The sequence below is a fragment of the Mustela nigripes genome, chromosome X (genome assembly GCF_022355385.1).
Source record: "Mustela nigripes isolate SB6536 chromosome X, MUSNIG.SB6536, whole genome shotgun sequence".
Lineage (NCBI taxonomy): Eukaryota > Metazoa > Chordata > Mammalia > Carnivora > Mustelidae > Mustela > Mustela nigripes.
This window is the reverse complement of record NC_081575.1, coordinates 26,282,663-26,307,009: the sequence shown is the minus strand read 5'-3', so window position 1 is coordinate 26,307,009 and position 24,347 is coordinate 26,282,663. Positions and strand designations below refer to the sequence as shown.

Genomic DNA, 24,347 nt, shown 5'->3' with positions numbered 1-24,347 from the left:
TCTGTGCTCAGCAGGGAGCCTGCTTCCTTCTCTCTCTCTGCCTGCCTCTCTGCCTACTTGTGATCTCTGTCTGTCAAATGAATAAATAAAGTCTTTAAAAAAAATTAAAAAATAGTTGATTTTTCTTACCTTTCTGAGTAACTTTAGGCTGAGCTAAATCCTTTGCTTCTTGAAATGAGTTATATTTTTTAAGCCTCACACATTTCTAGAACAGTGATTTTTGATGTTGGTATTTATAAAATCTTTTGATTTCTCCTTTATGGTGAAGGTAAAATTTTTGATACACTATTACTGAATATGTATTTTTTTGTTGGAGTTTGAAAAAAATCAGCTGGGCATTATTATAGTATCATAAGCCCTACTGGTAGAATATATTGATATATACAAAAAGTTTTTGTTCTCCAAGTATGGGGATATTATTTTCCAGAGCATTTTCCTAAAGAATTAAAGCTGTACTTTAGCTAAATCCTCAATTTTCAAAAAACAAAATGCAGGTAATCTGGAGGAAGGAGGTGGAGGAGAAAAATGGAGACAATCTTTCTATAGATTTTTATTTTTTAAAGATTTATTTATTTATTTGACAGAGAGCATGCACGCGCACTAGCAGGCAGAGGGGCAGCAGGCAGAGAGAGGGAGAGGCAGGCTCCCTGCTGAGCAGAGAGCCGGACATGGGGCTCCAACCCAGGATCCTGGGATTATGACACAAGCCTAAGGCAGACACTTAACCAGTTGAGCCATCCAGGCGCTCCCTAGGATTTTTGTTTTTAGATTGGAAGTCACAAAATATGAATGTGATCTTGCTCTATTAACTTAGGTAGCATTTAATGTTAAGAACTTGGTGGCTAAAGCAAATTAAAATAAGTATGATGGCATAAGGTGAATAATTTAGATCAGAATAACAAACTGGTTTCCTAAGGGAGTGAAATAGCTCTGAAGATAAAGTTGAGAATCCTTTTTAAAGAGACCCAGTAGTCACAGAGATACAGTTTTGTGGTGGTCTCTTACGCAATGAACCAGATCTGAGAAATAGTCTGGAGTAAACTAAAAAGGCGTAAAATGGTGAGATACTTCAATTAATAAGTTTTAAATCACAGTCTTGTCTGTGAGCAAGGGTTCAGTAACAGAAGGTAAGGGGATCTGGAGGAAGTGTAATAAAACGGACTTTATTGAGTGATATTTTTCTTTGTACTTTGACTTTTTTTTTTCTAAAGATTTTATTTCTTTGACAGGCAGAGATTACAAGTAGGCATAGAGGCAGGCAGAGAGAGGGGTAGAAGCAGGCTCCCCACTGAGCAGAGAGCCCCATGTGCCGCTCTTTCCCAGGACCCTGAGATCATGACCTGAGCCGAAGGCAGAGGCTTTAACTCACTGAGCTACCCAGGGGCCCCTGTACTTTGACTTTTCATCTAGATCTAGATCTTTTCTTTGTAATTTCACCATTGTCTTTATGATGATATGCAATAGAGTAAAATTAAAAGAAATCAAATACTGATGAAACTAATTTTTACATATTGTGGTTTGATTTGAAGCACTTAAGCTCCTTCTCCCTTTGGTAACCAAAATAGCTAAGTACTGCCACAGGAACCAAAATTTTCTGAGATGAATTATAACCTTTGAAAAAGATCATTGTAGGGGACACATTTTAGAATAGTGGGATTTGAGTGTAGTCTGACGTCAGATTACCTAGTTTTGAATACTGGTTTAACTACTTATGTGAACTGTGTAATCTAAGGGAAATTTCTTAATCTCTGTGGTTTTTAGTTTCCTCATGAATGAAATGGGGATAATACTTAACTTTGAGGGCTGTTGGGAAGATTGGGAGATAATCCATGAAAAATCCTTAACACAGGTAACTGATACATAGTTAGTGTTCAGTACACATTAGCTGTCGTTTATTGTTGTCATTTGTAGCAGGTGTACTTTTCTTTTCTTTTAGAAGCAGAACAGCCCATCTTGTCTTTAATTGCTCTTAATTTGATACTAAATTGTAAACTTTAGCATCTGTGAGACTAATTTTAAAATTTTCCTTTAAAAAATAGCTATGAAGTTGATGACCGCTTTGGTGAATGTGGCACTAAATCTTAGCATTAATATGGATAATACACAGAGACAGTATGAGGCAGAACGGAATAAAATGATTGGAAAACGAGCCAATGAGAGGCTAGAACTCTTGCTACAGAAGCGGAAAGAGGTAAACTTTTGCATTAAATATTTGAGCTGTTAATCCATGACCAACTTTGATTATTAATTATGATACAATGTTGCTAGCTTATCAGATACATGTTTTGGAAAGATTTAAATTTAAATAACATTTCAAGTTGTTTAAGTATCAGTTTTGTTGACTGTCCATGCCAACAATACCTTTTGTGTGTATTTTCTTTCTTTGTAGACTAGGGTTAAGAGTTTAATGCTTTCAGTAAGGTCCTGGATCAATCGGACAAGTTGTTTTAAGCCTTAGTAGTATTCATCTCTGCCATGAACATGTCTCTCCTAACTTATTCCCTGAACTAGTTGTCAGGATGAATTCAGATTTCAGTTATGTGACATCACTTTGAAAAATAACTTAACATGCTATTTATGGTGTCTCAGTTGTTGCCCCCCCCCCTTTTTTTTTTGGTAATATAGGAGGCAGTTGATTGACATGACTGATCACCAAATTTAACTTTGAATGAGGAAGATGTTTATTCATTCTTATGCTAAATAATACTGAATAAAAATCTTTTTTTTTTTTTTTTTTTTTTTTTTTTTTTAAAGAAGGGGAGGGATGGATGGAGAGGGAGAGAGAATCTTTTTAATTTTGTTGGGGAAAGGGGAGGGAGTATTTTAAGCAGGCTCTACAACCAGCATGGAGTCCAGTGCAGAGCTCCATCTCACACCTTGAGATCGAGTCAGAAGCTTAATTGACTCAGGCACCCCCTAAATAAAATCTTTAATTGTTGTGTTCGTGATTTAAATTCTTCTTCATTAGTGATACAGTATTTTGTTATCTAATATTGGTGATGTTTTTTTTCTAGTAGGCAAAATCTGATGTTTCAAAAATGTTTTAGTAATACATTTGAGGTAATATTTGCCATGTTAATTCGGAACTTACAACTTGATTTGGATTTATTTGGGGTTGGTAATAGCTATAATTTTTAGTTGGTTATTTCTGAGATAGTCAATAACTTTTTAAAATGCCCTGACTCAACAAAAGCCTGAAAATCTTGTACATATTTCCCCCTACCTAAATCCCTCATCTTTTTCATATAGTTCGAAATGAAGAATTGACCTTCTTGCCTCTTAATTGTAGTTACTAAATTTCATCAGGTGGTTTATTAGGTAAATATAATGCATGTCTTTGGCCTTGGAATTATGGCCCAATTCTTGGACATAAGTTTAAGATTGTGAGCATTGAATGAGTGTGTATAGGTAAAAGGATTTTGAGGTTAAAATTCCTGTGCAAATACAAGATACTGATATTTCTGGGTTAGGGTTAAGTTTTTGAACACGTGCCTTTGACTCTCTGTGCTAATGAATATAAGAAGTGCACACCCTTGTTAGCATTACTTGGAAATGCAAGAAAAAAATACATTTCACAAAATTACAGAATATAATCTAAGAGCTAATTGATATTTGGACTGTGAGAAAGATTTTTCTCCTAACTCTTAAACTCTGAAACAATTTTGTCTTAATTCTCAAACTCTGAATTGAAAAAAATAGGAGTCGGTAAGTAAATCAAGATTTTGAAATGTTTTCTTGATTATTTAAGGTGAGCCTTGTTTCCTTCAGAAGAATTTAGTAGCGTAAGTTTTCACCAAGTTATTTTACTGAAACCTCTTTTGTTCTTTGAGCAAGTACTAGTTAACATTACTTTTTTTTTTCAGATCATAATGACCAAGATAGTGAAATACTATAATGTTTTCGGATATGAACATATATGTTATATAATAGATATGTGTTTTAATAAATTACTTAACAAATTTTTATGTGCCTTTTTGCAATGGAAATTTGTGAGCCTTAGAAAAGGCTAATCTACTAGCTAAACATTAAAAGCCAAGTCAAATATTCAGGTATCAAGGGACTTTAGCTACCTGACCTATAACAGCTGTTAATTTTTCTGTGGGGTTACTGTTGTCTAGTAGAATTGAAAATGAGATGTAATCACCAAAACACTGGAGAAACCTGTATGACTTTTAGATGTTATTTTGGTTGTATTCCATTACAATTGAAAAGAAATACTGTATTCTTTTCAGCTTCAAGAAAATCAAGATGAAATAGAAAATATGATGAATGCAATATTTAAGGGCGTGTTTGTACATAGATACCGGTAAGTCACGACATTTCTTCTATTCAGATTTGGATATTTAGTGGTTTAGGCAGTATAAAGTAGTAGAAAGAACATTGGAATAAGATCAGTGTTACAAGGTAAGGTCTTCCACTGATTGAGATACTCTGGTTATTTAACTGCTCTGAAATTGAGGTTTCCTTTCTGAAAAAAATGGGGTAATGTGCCTGACTAGTAACTGCCCAGCAGATGGAATCTAATTCTATGATTAGGAGTCAGGGTACAAGACACTTAATTGCTTTTGGATGTACTAAGTTAGCAGAAACTATACATAATTGTTCCGGACTCTGCCGTTTGCATGTTAGTGGGAAATTTTGGATAGATTTAAGTATTTTCTTTTACTCTTTTGAGTGAGTAGAGGAAAGAAATACGTAATCTTATCACTATTTCTGTTGTAACCTATTCTTTAAATGTTGGTGGTATTTTTATTCAACTTCTCCCTCACTTCCTCAACTTGGCAGTTACTGAATCGCTTTTATAATGTCCCTTGGTACATTCTTACCTCTTTGTTTCTGTTGTCACCATTACCTTAGTCTGTTTTCATTCTCATGCCTAGAGATTATTGAAGTTTTCCTAAAACATTCTTTTGTTGTGTTACTCCTCTGCTCAGAAGTCTTCAGTTACTCACTAGTACCTACAGGATGAATTAAAAATAATTTAGTCTGACATTCAAATCCAAATGAAGCTTGGCCTCAGTTTTACATGTAACTAATTTTCTCGTGGAAAATTATGCTCTAACCAAACTAGTGTGCCTGCTCTTTTCTGAACACACCATGCCCAGCAGGTGTGAGCAGAGGCTGGGGTATGGCATGGTATAAAAGGTGGGGATCTAATTTTGTTTGTAATTTTGTTTAATTTTAAGTATATATGTGATGAGAATTATGCTTTGCCAAGTAGTTTGTAAACATTCAGGGGTCATGCTTCAGTTCTACTTTTAAATCCCCAGTGATCTTTAAAATAGTGGTATGTTCATACTAGGTGTGAAGTATTTGGCAGCTCTTGGATAAATCACAAATCCTGATGTTATAGTGGCACTAATATACATAATTTTTCCTTCCTCCATTCAGTGATGCAATAGCTGAAATTCGAGCTATTTGCATTGAAGAAATTGGTATTTGGATGAAGATGTATAGTGATGCCTTTCTAAATGACAGTTATTTAAAATATGTTGGCTGGACTATGCATGATAAGGTAAGATATGCCCCTACAGAATGTTTTTATGTCTATACATAGGCATAGCTATCTATAGCTCTCATTCCTAATGAGTTATCTGTGTATAGGTATACCTGGGGCCACATTCCTACAGGCCTTTCTCCTTTATGCTTTTCTATCTGAATAGAAGACAATGAAAACATGGTCTCTATGGTCCCCTAGATTTTTTTAATCTTAGTAACTGATTTAGACTTCAATCTTGAATTATTTGTTATAGTGAAACAAACATTAGAATCATGTGGGTGGTGGTGGATAGGCATTTCTTAGAACTGTAAGAAGAGTCTTTATTCTTACTATGTGAGTGCTATATACTTTTTAAAGTTTTTATAACTTTTCTTTTCTCTTTATAAACATGTATCTTAGCCAGATTATAAATTACAACTTGGTTTCTGACATTTTTTATTTTACTTTTTTTTATTCTACCTTTCTCTTAGGCTGCCTCTTAACTAGACTTGAAGTTCTTTGCATATATCCTTTACAGACACTGCTTTCTGTAAAGGAAAACTTACTGTGAAATATGCTACTATTGTCTTCACAATAGTATTGCTCTGAACAGAGTTTCAAAAAATTTTCATTTGACATACAGAAATAGTAACCCCAAAGGTATTTAGTATTAAATGTATGTACTGATTGCTATTTTTTCATTATCAAAGATGAGAGTTTTTTAGAATGAGAGTTTTGAAGAATTGTAACCTAAAGTAAAAGATACTATGTATGTCTTGAATATTCAAGTTGAAAATATGCCAAGTTTTAATGAATTTTCTCTTCTTGCTTCATTTAGCAAGGTGAGGTAAGACTCAAATGTCTCACTGCTCTACAAGGGCTTTATTATAACAAAGAGCTTAATTCCAAACTGGAGCTTTTTACCAGTCGGTTCAAGGTTAGTATTCCTTTTTGTATTTAAAAATTACTGTTGTTTGAAAATATTTTTCTCTTACTTTTACTTTAAAAATATCTTAATTTTCTTTTGTCCTTAGGATAGAATTGTGTCTATGACTCTTGACAAAGAATATGATGTTGCAGTACAAGCAATAAAATTACTAACTCTTGTTTTACAGTAAGTATGTTCTTATTGCACATTACTAATGTCCAGATATTTAAATAATACATTAGACTACATGGTTTAAATTTATCTGTTATAAATTTTAATAACTTAAGTCATGGAAGTTTTATAGCTGGAAGTTTGATTTTCTCATGTAAGTCTGAAAAAATGGAAAGAAAAAAATCATTAGAGTAAAAAATTTTAACCGTGCTACGAACTCATATGTTCCCATTCTAACAGTCAGTTTCCTTACCATTTCACTGTCTTAGGTGCCCTTGAAATAAAATTAAACACCTGAGTGTATTAAATGTGCTTATTATATTTTGTTACACTTTTAGAAATTAGTATTTACTGAAATTTCTCTGGAAACAAATCTGAATTTAAAACATTCTGTTATGTTAAAATGTAATAATAATGTAATTTATTTTTTCTTTTAAAAAATTTACCATTTTAATTTTTAAAAACATTTCAAGTTTTAATTGAAATGTAGTTGGCAAATAATATTAAATTCATTTCAGGTGTACAACATATTGATTCAGTAATTATATATTTAATGAAATCCTCACCACAATATGTGTATTACAGTATTACTGACTGTATTCCCTATGATGTACTTGTTGTCATACTGCCATCCTTGTGACTTACTTATAACTGAAAGTTTGTACCTCTTAAATTCTCTTACCCATTGGGACGCCTGGGTGGCTCAGTTGGTTGGACGACTGCCTTCGGCTCAGGTCATGATCCTGGAGTCCCGGGATCGAGTCCCACATTGGGCTCTCAGCTCCACGGGGAGTCTGCTTCTCTCTCTGACCTTCTCCTTGCTCATGATCTGTCTCACTTTCTCTCTCTCAAATAAATAAATATTAAAAAAAAAAATTCTCTTACCCATTTCGCCCATTCCCCTACCCACCTCCCCTTTGCACGAGTGCACGAGGCTTCCTTTTTTTCCAATATTGTTCTTTGTCTTTCATTCTGACTGGTGTGAAGTGATACCTCATTATGGTTTTGATTTGCATTTCCTTAATAATTAGCGTTGCTGAGAGCCTTTTCATTTGTCATTTGGTCATCTGTATGTTTCTGGAAAAATGTCTGTTTGGGTCTTCTGCCGAGGTTTTGTTTTATTTGATTGATAAAATATATAATATATATATATAATATTTATTTATATTATATATATTTATTTATATTATATTTATTATATATGTATTAAATATATATAATACATATATAACTTAAGTCATGGAAGTATATACATATATAATGTACGTATTTATAATATATACGTATATAACATATAATATATATTTATATATAATAAATATATATATAATATAAATATATATAATATAAATAAATATATATATATGCACCCCTATATTTATTGAAACGTTATTTACTATTGCCAAGATGAAGAAACAACATAAGTGCTCCCATCAACAGATGAATAGATAAAGAAAAGTGTGTGGGTGTGTGTATGCATACACATACACATACATGCATACAATGGAATATTAGTCCTAAAAGTTTACAATTTTAGGGGCACCTGGGTGGCTCGGTCGTTAGGCGTCTGCCTTCAGCTCAGGTGATGATCCCAGGGTCCTGGGATGGAGCCCCACTTCAGGCTCCTGCTCAGTGGGAAGCCTGCTTTTCCCTCTCATTCCCATGCTTGTGTTCCTTCTCTTGCTGTCTCTCTCCCTCTGTCAAATAAATAAATCTTTAAAAAAATATATACTTTAAATGTAGTTTAGTAGCATTTAGTATGTTCACCTTGTTGTGAAGCCATCACCCTTATCCATATCCATAACTATTTTTAATCATCCCATATTAAACCTTTGTACCCATTAAACACTATTCTCCTTTACTTCCTCCCTGCCCAGTCCCTAGTGACCACTGTTGTACTTTTTGTCTGTATGAATTTGACTATTTTAGGTAACTCACATAATAATCTGTCCAGTTGTATCTGGCTTATATCACTTAGCATGGTATCTTAAGAGCTCATTCATGTTGTAGCATGTATCACGATTTCACTTACTTTTCATCAGTAATACTCCATTGTATGTTTTTACCACATCTTATTTACCCATTCATCTCTCAGTGGACATTTAGGTTGTTACCATGATCAAATAATAATTGCCAAAGGATATTTTTTTAATACAGCATACTACTTCTTGCATTCCTATGGAAAATTCATCATGTAATAGTAGACAGTAAAATTGTGATAAAAACTAATGAGTGATGACTGCCCAGTGTCATTTTAAGTCAGATTATAAAACTAGTAATTTTTAAATTTTGGTACTGGTGTGTGAATAGACTGATTAGTAGCAGAGAATAAAGAATCCAGGAACCTAGTATAGGGTGAGGGTGGCGTTTCCTATAAGAAAATAAGTGGTTTTGGGGCACCTGGGTGGCTCAGCGGGTTGGGCCTCTGCCTTCAGCTCAGGTCATGATCTCAGGGTACTGGGATCGAGCCCCGCATCGGGCTCTTTGCTCAGCGGGGAGCCTGCTTCCCCCCCTTCTCTCTCTGCCTGCCTCTCTGCCTACTTGTGATCTGTCAAATAAATAAATAAAATCTTTTAAAAAAATGAAAAGAGATGGTTTTGGGGTATTGGGTGGCTTAGTCGGCTGAATGTCTGTCTTTGGCTCGGGTGATGATTTCACAGTCCTGGAGTCGAGCCCCATGTCAGGCTCTCTGCTCGGTGGGGAGCCTGCTTCTCCCTCTCCATCTGCCTGCTGGTCCCCCTGCTTATGCATGTGCGTGCTCTCTCTCTGTGTCAAATAAATCTTTTTTTAAAGATTTTATTTATTTATTTGACAGAGATCACAAGTAGGCAGAGAGAGGGAGGGGAAGCAGGCTCCCCGCTGATCAGAGAGCCCAATGTGGAGCTCTATCCCAGGACCCTGGGATCGTGGCCTGAGCTGAAGGCAGAGGCTTTAATCCGCTGAGCCACCCAGGTGCCCCCTCAAATAAAGAAATCTTAAAAAGATAAATGGTTTTGTGACAGCTAGGTTCTATTTGGGGAAAAATTAAATCAGATTCCCATCTCATTCCTTATATAAAAATAATTACAAACTGAAGGTTTTTGAGGGGAGGGGAGTGGGGGGTTGGGTGAGCCTGGTGGTGGGTATTATGGAAGGCACATATTGCATGGAGCACTGGGTGTGGTACATATACAGTGAATGCTGGAACACTGAAAAGAAATAAAATGGAAAAAAATAATTTCTAGGTGGATGACATGTTTAAATTTAAATGTAAGTAAATGAAACCATTAAAGTACTACATGAAAACTTGGGGAGATTAAATGTTTTTATTTTATATGTAAAATAAACAAGATCTTTCTGAACATGAAATAAAACCTAGACATAAAAAAATCTTTGAATTGGGGCACCTGGGTGGCTCAGTGGTTTAAAGCCTGTGCCTTCAGCTCAGGTCATGATCCCGGAGTCCTGGGATCGCCCCACTTTGGGCTCTTTGCTCATCAGGGAGCCTGCTTCCTCCTCTGTCTCTGTCTGCCTCTCTGCCTACTTGTCATCTCTGTCTGTCAAATAAATAAGTAAAATCTTTTAAAAAATCATTGAATTAACTACATAAAAATGAAAAGTGAGAATACCATAAACCCAGAAAACCAGTGACAGATTGGTCAAAATATTTTTTACCATTGGAGTCATACTCAATAAATTAAAGAATGGAACCCAATAATGGTCAAAAGTTAGAGAACCAGATCATGGACAGAAAGAAAATAAAAACTTAAATATATGAAAACACGTTCAGCTACACTCAGAGACAGGTAAATTAAAATGAGATCATTTTTTAACCTGTTGCTTGACAAAGATAGAAAAGTATTTAATAGTATACTGTGTTGTTGAAGCTGTGCAAAAACAGGTCCTTAAACATTGTGTTAGGGGACTATTAATTGGTATATCCTCTTTTGAGAAAAGCTTGGCAGTATCTTTATTCAAAATTTTAAATACTCACGTTCTCTAACGAATACATTGTTTTTAATAGAATTTTTGAAATAACATAAGTGATTATCAGTAGAGGAAGAATTAAATATTTAATAGCTATTTTGAGCAGTCTTAACTATGACATTTTCTCTTCTAGTTGGACTTAAAAAATTGTAAATATAGATACATGTTATGAAAGTATCGGAAGAATTCTGAAATAAGAAAGTAATAGTACTCTACGTGTATTTCTGTAGCTGGTTCTTCCTCAATACCCTGCGGACATTTTTCCTTATTTCTCATATTTTTATGAAGGATAATAGACTCATTTATGTTGATTTGGCCATTATAAATACCTAATAACTGAAACTTGTCAAGAACAGTCTTTCTCAAAAAATTAAAATGGGCAGACTACTGCACGTTTAACTATACTTTAACTGGTTTGATTCAATATATTTTTTTAAGATTTTTTAAGATTATATTTTTTAAGATTTTGTTTATTTATTTGTCAAAGAGAGTGAGCACAGGCAGACAGAGTGGCAGGCAGAGGCAGAGGGAGAAGCAGGCTCCCCGCTGAACAAGGAGCCCGATGTGGGACTCCATCCCAGGACCCTGGGATCATGACCTGAGCTGAAGGCAGCTGTCTAACCAACCGAGCCATCCAGGCATCCCAATATATGTCTTTTCATTGTAAAATGACACAAGTGGTTTTTCCAGTAACAGTTCAGTATTCTACATAGAGTAATTTAAGTCAGAATGCTTTCCAAACTTGAATTTTAACATTTTGGTTTTATTTTTCTCAAAAAGAAGTAATGTTTCCTTAGACATCAGACTTCTGGAAACCTTGACACAGCAGAAAACCAAAAAGGGGGAAAAAAAAAAAGAGAAGAAAACCAAAAAGGATCTGAGCTCCTCAGATCTAATGTACTTTAGACCTTTTTTGCTGGTGGTGGTCCTGTGGTTCTCAATTTATATAGAGTGCTAAAAACTTAGGTTGTTTATTTCACAGCAGACTGAAAGCATATTAGGGGGTAAAGAGCTGTGAGACACCAGGACCCTGAAAGCAGAGTCTATAAGGGAAGAACTCGACAACGTTTACCCTTGGGTACTGTGGTTGATGGGCCTAATAATGACTTTTATTTACCCAGAAGATTTTATTAGGCTTATTTTGTTTTTTAAAAGTAAGATCAGGAAAATGAGCAGTACATTTCAGTAAGATTTTTCCAGTGGTAGTTTGTAATTAAAGGTCTTCGGCATTTAAATTTTGATTATTTCACAAAACCATTTGCATTTCCTCATATGGTGTTCGGTACATGGTGCATGAAGTATTTATCATTGTGAGATAATTGGGCTGTTAGTATATTTTAATGTGATATTATCTTGTTAATATTACTGTGAAATATAGTGTTTTCTGTGATTATTAACTCTAAGCTCTTAGAATGCCACCACTTAATTTTTTTACATTAGTTTATATTATTTTGTCTACCTTTCTCTTTAATACCCTTGTCACATTATTACTTCTCTTCAGCAGATATTTTTGTATTTTGGTATTCACTCTCATTTTACCTCCCATTGATCTTAGATGTTGACAAAATATTCAGCTCTTTTATCAGGGCTTGCTTTTACTGACAGATGATAATCAAATGAAGTCTATTTTTTTAAACACATGTTAGTGAAAAGCGTATTATTTTTTAATGTATGAGCATGGATCATTGTACTCATTACCCTTAAAATTAAGTCATTGAAACTGCTACTGCCTTTTCTTTTCTTTTCTTTTCTTTTTTTTTTTTTTTTAGGAGTAGTGAAGAAGTTCTTACTGCAGAAGATTGTGAAAATGTCTACCATCTGGTTTATTCAGCTCACCGGCCAGTAGCAGTAGCAGCTGGGGAATTTCTCTACAAAAAGTAAACCTACATTTTTGTTATTCTTTAAAATATACTTTTATGACCATAATTTATTATACTTTAATCAATATTAAAAATATATATAATTCATTTAAAAAACTATTCATACAGGTCAAGTAGAAACTTTGACATTTTACTCTTTCCTTCAGAGGTTTCAGTTCTCCAATTTACTTGATTTGTGAAAATTAAATCTTCAAAGGGAAATGTCTTTTAATGAATAAAATATATAAAAATCCATGCGAAGTATATAAAAATCATCATGCTAAGACCCTTTCCTAATTTTTTATTGTTTTTGCCAGTGTCAGTTCCTAAATATTGCCCTATTATAATTTTTAGTCTTAAGTCTTATTGCTTGCTTTAGAAAATATTAAAGGGCTTTGCTTTATGTGTTTGATAGAGTTTGATGTAAGAATCCCTAAAACCCTATAGTCCTTTTTATGTTGGTATAACACTTCAGATTAAGTAGTATGGATAGCAGTGTGAATATCTGACCACAGAAAACATTCAGCAAATGTTATGTAATGGCTTTTAAAGAGAACAGTTTATGGGGTACCTGGGTGACTCAGTTGGTTAAGTGTCTGCCTTCTGCTCAGGTCAAGATTCTGGGATTGAGCCCGGCCTTGCTGAGCAGGGAATCTGCTTCTCCCTTTCCCTCTGCCCCTCTCCTTGCTTGTGTGCTCTCTCTCTCTCATTCTATCTTTCAAATAAATAAATAAAACCTTTTTAAAAAAGAAAAGACAGTTTCTCTTTAAACAAAAAATAAAGAGAACAGTTTGAACCACATGGACTAAACTGTATCTTTCTGGTAGGATTTTATTAAAATGCGTGTGGGAGAGCATTTATTAGAGTACATGATGTAAAATGTTCATAGTCCAGTTTCTATTCATTGCTATCCAGTGATATTTCTTTGTTATTTATAAGGAGAAACCACCATGATATCCATAGAAAGAGGCCACTGTATTCACACTTTGAGATAATTGTGCAAGAAAGATAGAAGGAAAATACATGTTCAGTTTTAAAGAGATGACTATTCATAGGTTAAAGTGCATAAATGGTATGGGCTAGTGTAATACCTTTACAAAAGGAGATAGTTGAGTAAGATGCAGTAATATTTTTAAAAAGAAATAATCCAGGGGCGCCTGGGTGGCTCAATGGGTTAAGCTTCTACCTGCGGCTCGGGTCATGGTCTTGGGGTCCTTGGGATCGAGTCCCACGTCAGTCTCTCTGCTCGGCAGGGAGCCTGCTTCCCTCTCTCTCTCTCTCTCTCTCTCTCTCTCTCTGCCTGCCTGTGATCTCTATCAAATAAATAAAAATCTTAAAAAAAAAAATCCACGGGTGCCTGGTGGCTCAGTCAGTTGGGTGTCTGTTTTTGGCTGGGACTATGGTCTTAGGGTCCTAGGATTGAGCCCTGTAGTAGGCTTCGTGCTCTGCCAGGAACCTGCTTTCTCCTCCTTCCCTCTTCATGTCCCCCCCTCCCTTGCTTTTGTGCTCTTGTGTTTGCTTGCTTGCCCTCTCTCAAATAAATAAAATCTTTTAAAAAAAGAAAGAAGCCATAACTCCATGAAATTAACTGGAGAAGTTAATTGAAGAGGACTTAGAAGTACCATTAAGTATGAAATGAAAAGGATTTATAACTGTTATTTACTTGGGTATCATGTTGGAGAATACCTACCCAGGCCCCATTTACTCTCTTCTATTAGATGCTTAAATATAGAATCCAAACTGTTTTTTAAAATTAGGAAATAATGGTTTTTTTTTTGTTTTAAAAGTTAATATTTTCCTTGATCATAGGCTCTTCAGTCGTAGAGATCCAGAGGACGATGGAATGATGAAAAGAAGGGGGCGACAAGGTCCAAATGCTAACCTTGTAAAGACATTGGTTTTTTTCTTTCTGGAAAGTGAGGTTAGTTGATGTTGTTCATTTTGTACTTAGGTTCAAAACAGTTTGGAGAAGGGGTTGAAATGACGTACATCTTAAAATCTTCCATATATCACAGTAAATCTTGGATAGAATAAAGTTGTACTCATTACACAAAATTTAGAGAAACATTCTTTTAGTAAGATGTTCAAATAATGGGATTTAAGTATAGTACTAAGAGTATGAATTTTGGAGTCAGAAAGATCTTATTACCAATTTTGTTCTTCTACTTACTTGTGTAACTGGTTTAGTTGCTTAATCTTTCTAAGTCTCATTTTCTTTGTAAAAATGTGGATAATAATTTCTCAGGTAACATTGAGCTAATTCATGTAAAACTCTTCATTTTTCATGCAAAACTGTTAATATAGACCTTGCGCTTCGTTCTCAGTATTTGGTACCTGCTTTTTTAACTTTTGTTGAAGGTAGGGATTTACATTTAACCTCAGCTCTTCTAGGTTTCCCTCAGATTGAAAATTTGCCTGTTAACCAGAATTTGAGAGGATCCAACATACATTTTTCGTGTTCATGTTATGTATTACTCAGGCAGTTTTAGGGTCTTTTAATTAAATTTAAAAATTTTTTCTGTATATAGAAATATAGTTGGCTTTTGCATCTGTATCTTTCCTAAATTCACTTATTTTAGTAAGGTTTTAATAGATTCCTTGGGATTATCTATAATAATGCAAATAATGTTCAGTTTACTTCTTCCTTTCCTGTATTTATGCCATTTTCCCCTGGCCTTATTGAACTGATTAAGACATCCAGTAGAATGTTGAATAGAAGTGGTGAGAGTGGACATCTTTTGATTGTTCCTGATCTTAGGGGTAAAGCATTCAGTATTTCTACATTGTTATTTAGTTATAGGTCACATGGTGAGCCATGTGACCTATAACTAAATGTGACCATTTTCCTGTGACCATGAAAATAACATGGTGTAGTTATTTATTTTGAGAATGTTTTCTTTTATCCCTTTTGTTGAGTTTTATCATGAATGATGTTGAATTCTGTCCAGTGCTTGTTCTGAGATGATTATTTTATTGAGATGAATATTTTATCCTTCATTATGTTAATATTTGAATAATGTTGACTAGTTTTTTTACTGTTGAACCAACCTTGAATTCCTAGGATAAAACCTACTTAGTCATGATCTGTTACCCTTTCTATATATTGCTGGTTTCACTTTGCTGAGTTTTTGAGGATACTCCCTCTTTGTTCATGTTAGATGTTGGCCTCCATATTTTTTTTATTGGTAATGTCTTTGATAGGTTTTGGTATCATTATAATGATAGTCCCTGGAAACAAGTTGGGAATCTGTAGGGCCTTTTAGTCTTCACAAAATGAAGAGAAATAATATGCTTATATATTGAATTGATAAGTAAATTTTTAAAAAATGTTTAAGTAACCGTAATTACTCCCATTAAATTAAATTAACAATATGTTTTATAACTGAGTGTGGATAACTCATATAGTATTGAGTCCAAATAGGTGCTAAATAAACATGCATATAATTTTTTCAGAATTAATTTTCTTGTTAACTATCCATAATAATTATTGTGAGTTTACTTATATTCAGCAAGCTAAGGCACTTTCTTCTTTGTTCTTTTTTCCATTTGACCTAAAAAACCAGATTACTGTTTGAGTTTGTACATGGTGCCAGCAAAGCTTCCATTCTTTTGAGTTGAGGCTAGTATGCTGTTTGTCTTAAGAGCTCATTGGTCTTTTTAAATTTTAGTTACATGAGCATGCGGCATACCTTGTGGATAGCATGTGGGACTGTGCTACCGAGCTACTGAAAGACTGGGAATGTATGAATAGCTTGTTGCTGGAGGAGCCGCTGAGTGGAGAAGAAGGTAAATGGATGTTTAATTATGGTGTTTTGTTACCTAGTCAGTTTTAAAAATAGAGTTTACTTACTCCATTTGTTTCTCTTTAATATTAAAAAGTAATTGAGAGTGCTTGCTTTGGCAGCACATACACTAAAAAGTAATGGAGGGGTGGTTAACTTAAACTGGTGGTTAACTTAACCTGGGTGGTTAAGTCGGTTGGGCATATGACTTTCTCAGGGTCCTTAGATTGGGCCTCGGGCTGTGTATGGAGTCTGCTTGAGATTCTTTCCCTTACGCTCTACTCTTCCCCTGCGTGAGTGTTTTTTTTCCCTCTCTCTCTCAAATAAATCTTTTAAAAAAAAGTAATTGAAAATCTACATGAGTAATTTTGTTTTCATATACATGAATATTATGAAGAAAAATGTAGTTGCTGTCAGTACTGAGTTGTTAAAAAAAATTTTGTGGTATCTCTGTTCATGTTTTCTTTGGTTAAATTGTGGACCAGTGGTACACAGATTTGTACTGTTCAGTAAAGTTTAATTCTCATCCTAGCTGTGATACAGTAATGGGATTTTCTTTAGTACATTAGGTCAGATTCTGTTACAGGCAGGATTGTTATGTAATACTTGTAAATAACATATAGGGAAAAAAGAAAAAGGTTAATTCTTTCTGATTTTTTTTCAGCACTAACAGATAGACAAGAGAGTGCTCTGATTGAAATAATGCTTTGTACCATTAGACAAGCAGCTGAATGTCATCCCCCTGTGGGAAGAGGGACAGGAAAAAGGGTATGTTGGTATAGTTTTACTATTCTAAGGTGTACTTCTCCTTTTGATAGGATTTTTAAAATTTTTGCATATAACTGTAAAGCCAAATTATTGAATCTTAACATTTTATTTTTCAGATGATCTTTGCCCATACGTATATGTTAGACATAAATTTTAAAGCATTAACAATTTGGGAAATTTTGAGTTCCTTCCATGAGATACTTTGTTAGTTACTATAGAAGATAAAGTGATTGACTTCTCTCAAGATTTAATATAGTTTACCATTTTAGAATGGTGCATTTTTGCATTTTGGTTTACTTATAGATTTGATTTTTCTTTTAATAAAAATGAGTTAAAACATAATTATTCATCAAAATGGAGAAATTTCTATTTCCTTGGATTATATTTTAATTCATCACTACAAAGTTCACATATATTTGTATTGTAGACCAATAATTTCACAACCTTTGAAACTTTTTGATTATGAGGCGTAAAAATACATGGTTTGTCACATAGTATACACCTATATATATGTGTGTTTGTGTATAATTGAAACAAAAGTTCTTCAAACAATACTTATGGTATGTGACACATTCTGTTTTATTTTGTTTTCTGTTTTTTTTCCTTCTTTTTCTAATTGATGATAGAATTCATGCTATCCTAAGTGAATTCATGTTGAGTTCATAATCCACGCATCATGGCCTACAGCTTAGAATAGGCTGAAATGCTACTCAGTCCCATTATTGTATAAGCTCCTAAACTTTTCCTGTTCCTAACTGTTGCCTTATTTGTCTAATGGTAGCATTGGTTAGTTTAATTGGGTACTGATTTTGCCTCTAGAACTATTTAGAGGTTTTTTGTTGTTGTTGTTGTTTGTTTGTTTGTTTTTTGGTGCTGTTATTTTAGGTGGCTTTTAAAAAATACTGTGCAAGTTATTCTTTGTTACTTTTGGGTTTCATGTTTTACAGTAGAAATTTTAGTGTCCTTCATTTAAACTATAGTTTCATTACTTATTTTGTATGTCTTAACTTCAACTTGAGCACCTAACGGTGTTAGTAGGTTTAATAAATACTTAGAAGTATCATTGTGTTGCTTTAGGTGCTGACAGCGAAGGAGAAGAAGACCCAGTTGGATGACAGGACAAAAATCACTGAACTTTTTGCTGTGGCCCTTCCTCAGTTATTAGCTAAGGTAAGTTTGTATAATAGAAGAGTATTCATAAGAAATTAATGGATTTTTTTTTTTTTTGGAAATGTCAAACCGATTTTTATCATGATGTTTACTTAACATTATTGTGATGTTTTGACATGATTTATTTTTTTTTATTTCAAAGTATTCTATAGATGCAGAAAAGGTGACTAACTTGTTGCAGTTGCCTCAATATTTTGATTTGGAAATATATACCACTGGACGATTAGAAAAGGTACAATGTTTTCTCTGTATAAAAACAACCTTGAAGAACAACTACTAGTTTAGTTTGTCCCATCATATTGTTTCTTTATGTTTTTGAAACTTCTAATTTTAAAGGAAACCTACATTTTATATATCTTCTTTGTTTTTTATAAGTTGGATTTAGAGAATGGTATTAATGAGGCTTCCCTTTGATTCATACCCATACCCATGCCCTCATTCCTAGCCATTATTTGATTATATCTGAGAGATTTATGGAGATTGGGGATAGGTAAGTGGATAATAATTATAAAATGAAATCAGTTAATATTCAGTAAGTACTTTTACTGTGTTCCAGGAATGTAGATACTTACATAATATATCCAGGAATATAAATTCTTTGTATTAACATTCTTACCAAAGCCCTATGGGGTAGGTAATATTGTTCCCATTAAAGCTGAGGAAATAAGTATGATTGGGTCAGTGTATTTACTTACCACGACTAGGAAAACACACTGAAATGTATGCCCTACTTGTAGAGTTACTGTTTTTGAAACTTTACACCAAGTGAGTATAGGCTTTCTGTGCCTATCATATGTACCTTAGTTTTTTCTAATATGTACCTTAGTTTTAATGAAAAAAAACTTTGATTTTGCAGCATTTGGATGCCTTATTACGACAGATCCGGAATATTGTAGAGAAGCACACAGATACAGATGTTTTGGAAGCATGTTCTAAAACTTACCATGCACTCTGTAATGAAGAGTTCACAATCTTCAACAGGGTAGATATTTCAAGAAGTCAACTGATAGATGAGTTGGCAGATAAATTTAACCGGCTTCTTGAAGATTTTCTGCAAGAGGTATATATTAAAAGTATTTTGTCAGTTGGGTCCCTCCCCTTTAATAACTGAATTAGTCACCATTCCTGGTGATAGTCCCTAGCAGTATGTTGAAAAATATTCAGATACTCTGTTCTTTGATTCATCATACTACTGTTACTCTTCCACCAAAATGGGAAGGTGGTAAGAATCTGTGACTTGGAGAAGGTAAAAGCAAAACTAATACCCCTTACACTTTTTTAACTTTAAAGAAATGATTTCAGATGTTACCAGGGTTTAGCAGAACTAGAGGCTGTTAGGCAGCACAGTGTAAATGAAACAGAAAAGGAGAGCTAGACTGTGGCTATCTAGCCTCAAAAAGTAGGCTGTTTCTTAACTGTTTTGGCAGTGTTAGTAAGGAAAGGTAATAATCTTTGATATTGTTAAGCCTTGATAAATTGCTGTTAGAGCCACTGTTGATTTTGTCATTTCCTGTGTTCTGTTCTGTTAATATTTCCAAAGAAAGTTAAAGTGTGGCACTCAAATACACTTTCAGTTTTCTTACTTTTATCTTTTTTGATTAAGGAGGGCACATGTTGTGATGAGCACTGGGTGTTGTATGCAACTACTGAATCATTGAATACTATATCAAATCTAATGATGTATAGTGGCTAACTGAACATAATAAAAAAGAAGTATGTACTTAACAGTTTAAGTGACTTGCATTAAAATAAAGTCATAATTCTCAATACATTTAGCCTTTTTCACATCAGTTTTGTCATTAATGTTGTAAAAATCATATGGACAATGTAATTTTCAGTTTTCTTTTTAATAGTTGCTTCTTAAGCTTTCTTTTTTGTGTAACAGTCCATGCTTTTACTAAGTTTGCTTAACTGGTAGTTTGTGGAAATAAGTTAATGTAAAGTGATCACATTCTTAGTTTAAAAATGTGATGGCTCTACTCTTGGCTAGATATGATTGTGATTAGGACAAGTTAATTTAAAATCAAGCAGTGGGTTAATTAAATTTATTAATGTAGAAAAACCATGTTTAGAAATAAGCATGTTTTGAGACTTGGGGTTCAGTACATTTGGTAGTGTTTAGAAAAATTTACAAGTTTCATGCAGTAAGATTCGTAAGTTTTTCAAAAACTTAAGTTACTCTCAATTGGAAAATTGATATCCAGGAAGGACTATGCATATCTACTCTTTATTCAGAAGGTTTTATCCAAATTGTTACTGGTCTGGTATGTCTTTCTTGGGCACTATGTTTCTTTCATTAAGGTTTTGTCTTTTAGGTGTTGTTTTTGTGATCTCTTGCTTAGCCTTTACTGTTTTTTTCTTTATAGTCCTAATACATTTTTTATTGTGAAAGACTAAATGTCTTCATAGTTTGGGTCAAGATTACTTCCAAAGAGAGGGGAGAATGTCATTCAGTGTTTATCTCTTGGGTGTAATGTACCTGTGATGATAACTGTGTTGATTCATTACTCCAGCGTATTGCTTTAAATTTGGGCAGATCTAGGTATTGAATGACAGAGTTAATTTGTGGTATTAAGCTCTTCTTTCTTTTCAAGGTGTTATCACCAATGTGATAGTCTAAGATTTTTCACTTGGTGGTTATTAAGATTTAATGTTATATATAATTGATATTCATAGGGTGAAGAACCTGATGAAGATGATGCATATCAGGTATTGTCAACATTGAAGAGAATCACTGCTTTTCATAAGTAAGTTGAATTTTAATGTTCTGATTTCTTAAAACTGTTTCAAATTCAAAACCAACATGCATGTTTTAGTGTTATAATGTTATCAGTTCTGCTAGATTTCTTTTTTTTAAATATTTTTTTGAAAGATTTTATTTATTTGTTTGTCAGAGAGAGAGAGAGTACAAGCAGGAGGAGCAGCAGGCAGAGGGAGAAGCTGAGCAGGGAGCCCGATGCAGGGTTCTATCCTAGGATGCTGGGATCATGACCTGAGCTGAAGGCAGATGCTTAACCAGCTGAGTCACCCAGGCATCCCAGTTCTGCTAGATTTCTTGTGCTTATATATAAAGAGTAGTGACAGAGTCATGTTTTGAAGTGAGAAGTAATTGATAGACTGTCAACCAGCATACTTAAAAAAAAATACATTTTTTTGTTGTTGTGGGTGCATGTTACAAAGTTTGCTGTATTTACTTCGACAGCATTTTGTTAACATTCAAGTCCAGAATAAAAGTGATTAAGCTTAACTTTTAAATAAAACTTGATTCTTTTTTACAGTGCTCATGATCTTTCAAAGTGGGATTTGTTTGCTTGTAATTACAAACTGTTGAAAACCGGAATTGAAAATGGAGACATGCCTGAGCAGGTTTTTATTTATTTTCAAGTTACGTATTTAACTTTGAGAATGAATACTTGGGACTTTTTAGTTTTAACTGTATTCTCTTCTTTTTACAGATAGTTATTCATGCACTGCAGTGTACTCACTATGTAATCCTTTGGCAGCTTGCAAAGATAACTGAAAGCAGCTCTACAAAGGTTTGTGGTAGTCCAGTGGAGTTCTTATTATATTAAATATCATTAACTGTTTTCAGCAAACTTTCAGTGAGATCAATTTCGGTAAAGTCTTGCTTATTTCTAAACTACTGTTTAGACATGTGTACCATTAGAAAGTTATGTTTATAGTTTGATATATATTCAGTGAAAGAACATTAATATGTTTCAAGGTATGATTTTAAATTTAAAAAATTTCACATTTTAAGGTGGCATAATTTATATATTTTCATGTTCTCAAAAGTATTGAGAACATATAGAAATACAGATTTTTATAAATTATGACCAAGAGCTTTCGAAACAAGCTTACAGCTATTGGATTATATAAATTGATAACAAGCCAGCTGCCCCTAGATCTTCTTATGCCTCAGTATTGTTTTGGGATCACGTTTTTCATATGCAGGATCTTTCTACTGATACTCCAAATTCATTTTAAGTCACTTTGTTTAGTAATTGAACCAAAACAATATTGCCTTTTTTATCTGTAACTGACTGAGCCACCCTAGGTGCCCCTTGTCTTTTTTTATTTGTAAACTGGAAACTTAAAAAGATTATACTTGCTGTACATATAGCCGTAAATATTATTCAGGTACATTTTTATAGGTACTATGTAATATCTTGGAGATAGAGAATTCGTTGTTCATCGCTTTTTTTCCCTCAAAAACGATTGTCTTGATACTAAGTATCTTTTGTGTAAAATCACAGAATAATTTTAAATGCTTAGAATTTCTGTGAGCTTTTAAAGAGCAAGAAATGGGTATTTTCCCCTTGAAAAAGCAATTCAGTATTGTTGTTAGTGTATTTTTTGTCAGACAGCTAAGAAATTCATTTAACTCAATATCAAGCTTACAGCAGGAACAACAACCAAATTTGGTTGCTCATCTAAGTCAAAAGCATTGAAATAAAAACTAAAGTGGGAAAAGATTATATTTTGAGTAGAGGGGAAAGGGTGAAAATGAATGATACTAAATACAAAATTACTCTGAAGCTTGGTTAAGTTTTCTTTACCAAATCAATCAAGTTAAACCTGTTTTTAGGAAAAGATTTTATCATTTTAATACAAGTTTACAAGACGTTAAAATTTGTTTAAATTGGAGTAATACTAAAAAACTGATTTTTCCCATCTCTTTAAAAAGTACAACTGAAAGATGCTGTCTTTTTTATTAACTAATTTCTTCTGTTCATCAGTTGGCTATCCTTCAAATTACAAAACAAGGATGGAGCATTAATCTTTACTCTCTAAGCATTCTGAGGTAGTAGATTCGTTAAAAGATAGCCATATACAGTCATATAGGTTTTCTCATTTTAAAGGACCCAGTCCACTTTGGATATTATGCAGTAATATACCTGTTATTTTTAAGCCTGTAGTTTGTTGTTGTTTTTTTTTAAAAAGGTCTAATTTGTTTTTTTTCTTTCTTATAAATGCTAAAGAATTTAATGTATAAGTGGAGTCAGTATAGTTAAATATATCATAATATTTTATGTAATTTGAAGTATGTTAAGTACTAAATGAGGTTTTTATACAGTTGTTCATGTTAAATGTTTTTTAATTTAATTTAATTTTTAAAATTCATGTTAAATTTTTTAAGGAGGATTTGCTGCGTTTAAAGAAACAGATGAGGGTTTTCTGCCAGATATGTCAGCATTACCTGACCAACGTGAATACTACTGTTAAGGAACAGGTTAGTAATTACCATAGGTAGCCATCTTTTGTAAGCAACCCTTAATAAATATCTGAACTAATACAAAAAATTTAAGTAATACTGAGGTTGAGCAAAGCAGAAATGTCTTATATCTGTCCATGTATATGATAGTCAAAAAAAAGATTAATAATTTCATATAGAGTTTATAGATTGTATTATAGATTACCTTCATTGAAATTATTCTGTGTTATTATTTATGACTTGGTAAACAGGCCCATATATACAAATTAGATGTATGAAATTACATAAGTTATTCTTGAACTTAGCAAGTGCAAGTATGCCTCAGGGAGGGGAATGGGTCCACATGGTTTTGTCATCTCTGAGAATATTATCAGATAGATTGGACATTCCTGCCCATCCTGACTGTGCATATTATTTTTGTGTTATGTGGACTTTGTCTGAAATAAACATTTTAATCATTGCCCTGCCTTCAAAGTGTTACCTTCCTACTTCATATGCTCTCATTGTGGAAATACATTGTTAACTGCTGTCATAGGTAGGTTTCCCATTTGTAATATCAATTCTAATCCTGGGACTGAAAGCCTATTTAGTTTTAATTCCCTAATAGAGGATTAAGCTTTTTTGTACATTTGCTTTTTAAATGCTTCTATGGAGAAGACATTTTTATAATCATAAAAAATATTAATAGTGATACAGTCAAAGTGGTTATGGTGATTTCAAGGGGTTTTTTTTGACCATTTCATTCTGTTTAACCATTGCATATTGGGGGAGAGCCCCACCCGTCATCAGAAGTGCTATTTTTAACAGTTTGTGTTATGTTGGAGACTGTTTATTTTTTTTTTTAATTTTTGGGGTTACTACTCATTTTAAATTAGAGTATACTTCTTTTTCTTTCTATTTTATTTTATTTCTTTTCAGTATTCCAGCATTCATAGTTTATGCATCTCACCCAATGCTCTATGCAGTATGTGCCCTTCATAATACCCACCACCAGGATCACCCAGCCCCC

At 33.5% G+C, this 24,347-nt stretch overlaps 1 protein-coding gene across 1 annotated transcript in view; it reads left to right on the top strand.

Moving 5' to 3' along the window:
- Positions 1 to 24,347, top strand: part of STAG2 (STAG2 cohesin complex component) — a 147,907-nt gene that overhangs the window by 90,760 nt on the left and 32,800 nt on the right. The window contains exons 8-23 of the mRNA XM_059385182.1: positions 2,040 to 2,191; positions 4,233 to 4,306; positions 5,392 to 5,515; positions 6,318 to 6,416; positions 6,514 to 6,593; positions 12,314 to 12,421; positions 14,213 to 14,324; positions 16,072 to 16,189; positions 16,850 to 16,953; positions 18,031 to 18,123; positions 18,266 to 18,355; positions 18,980 to 19,183; positions 20,800 to 20,870; positions 21,402 to 21,489; positions 21,579 to 21,659; positions 23,264 to 23,356. Coding sequence (XP_059241165.1) covers positions 2,040 to 2,191; positions 4,233 to 4,306; positions 5,392 to 5,515; positions 6,318 to 6,416; positions 6,514 to 6,593; positions 12,314 to 12,421; positions 14,213 to 14,324; positions 16,072 to 16,189; positions 16,850 to 16,953; positions 18,031 to 18,123; positions 18,266 to 18,355; positions 18,980 to 19,183; positions 20,800 to 20,870; positions 21,402 to 21,489; positions 21,579 to 21,659; positions 23,264 to 23,356 — 1,691 coding nt within the window. The remainder of the gene's footprint in view (positions 1 to 2,039; positions 2,192 to 4,232; positions 4,307 to 5,391; positions 5,516 to 6,317; positions 6,417 to 6,513; positions 6,594 to 12,313; positions 12,422 to 14,212; positions 14,325 to 16,071; positions 16,190 to 16,849; positions 16,954 to 18,030; positions 18,124 to 18,265; positions 18,356 to 18,979; positions 19,184 to 20,799; positions 20,871 to 21,401; positions 21,490 to 21,578; positions 21,660 to 23,263; positions 23,357 to 24,347) is intronic.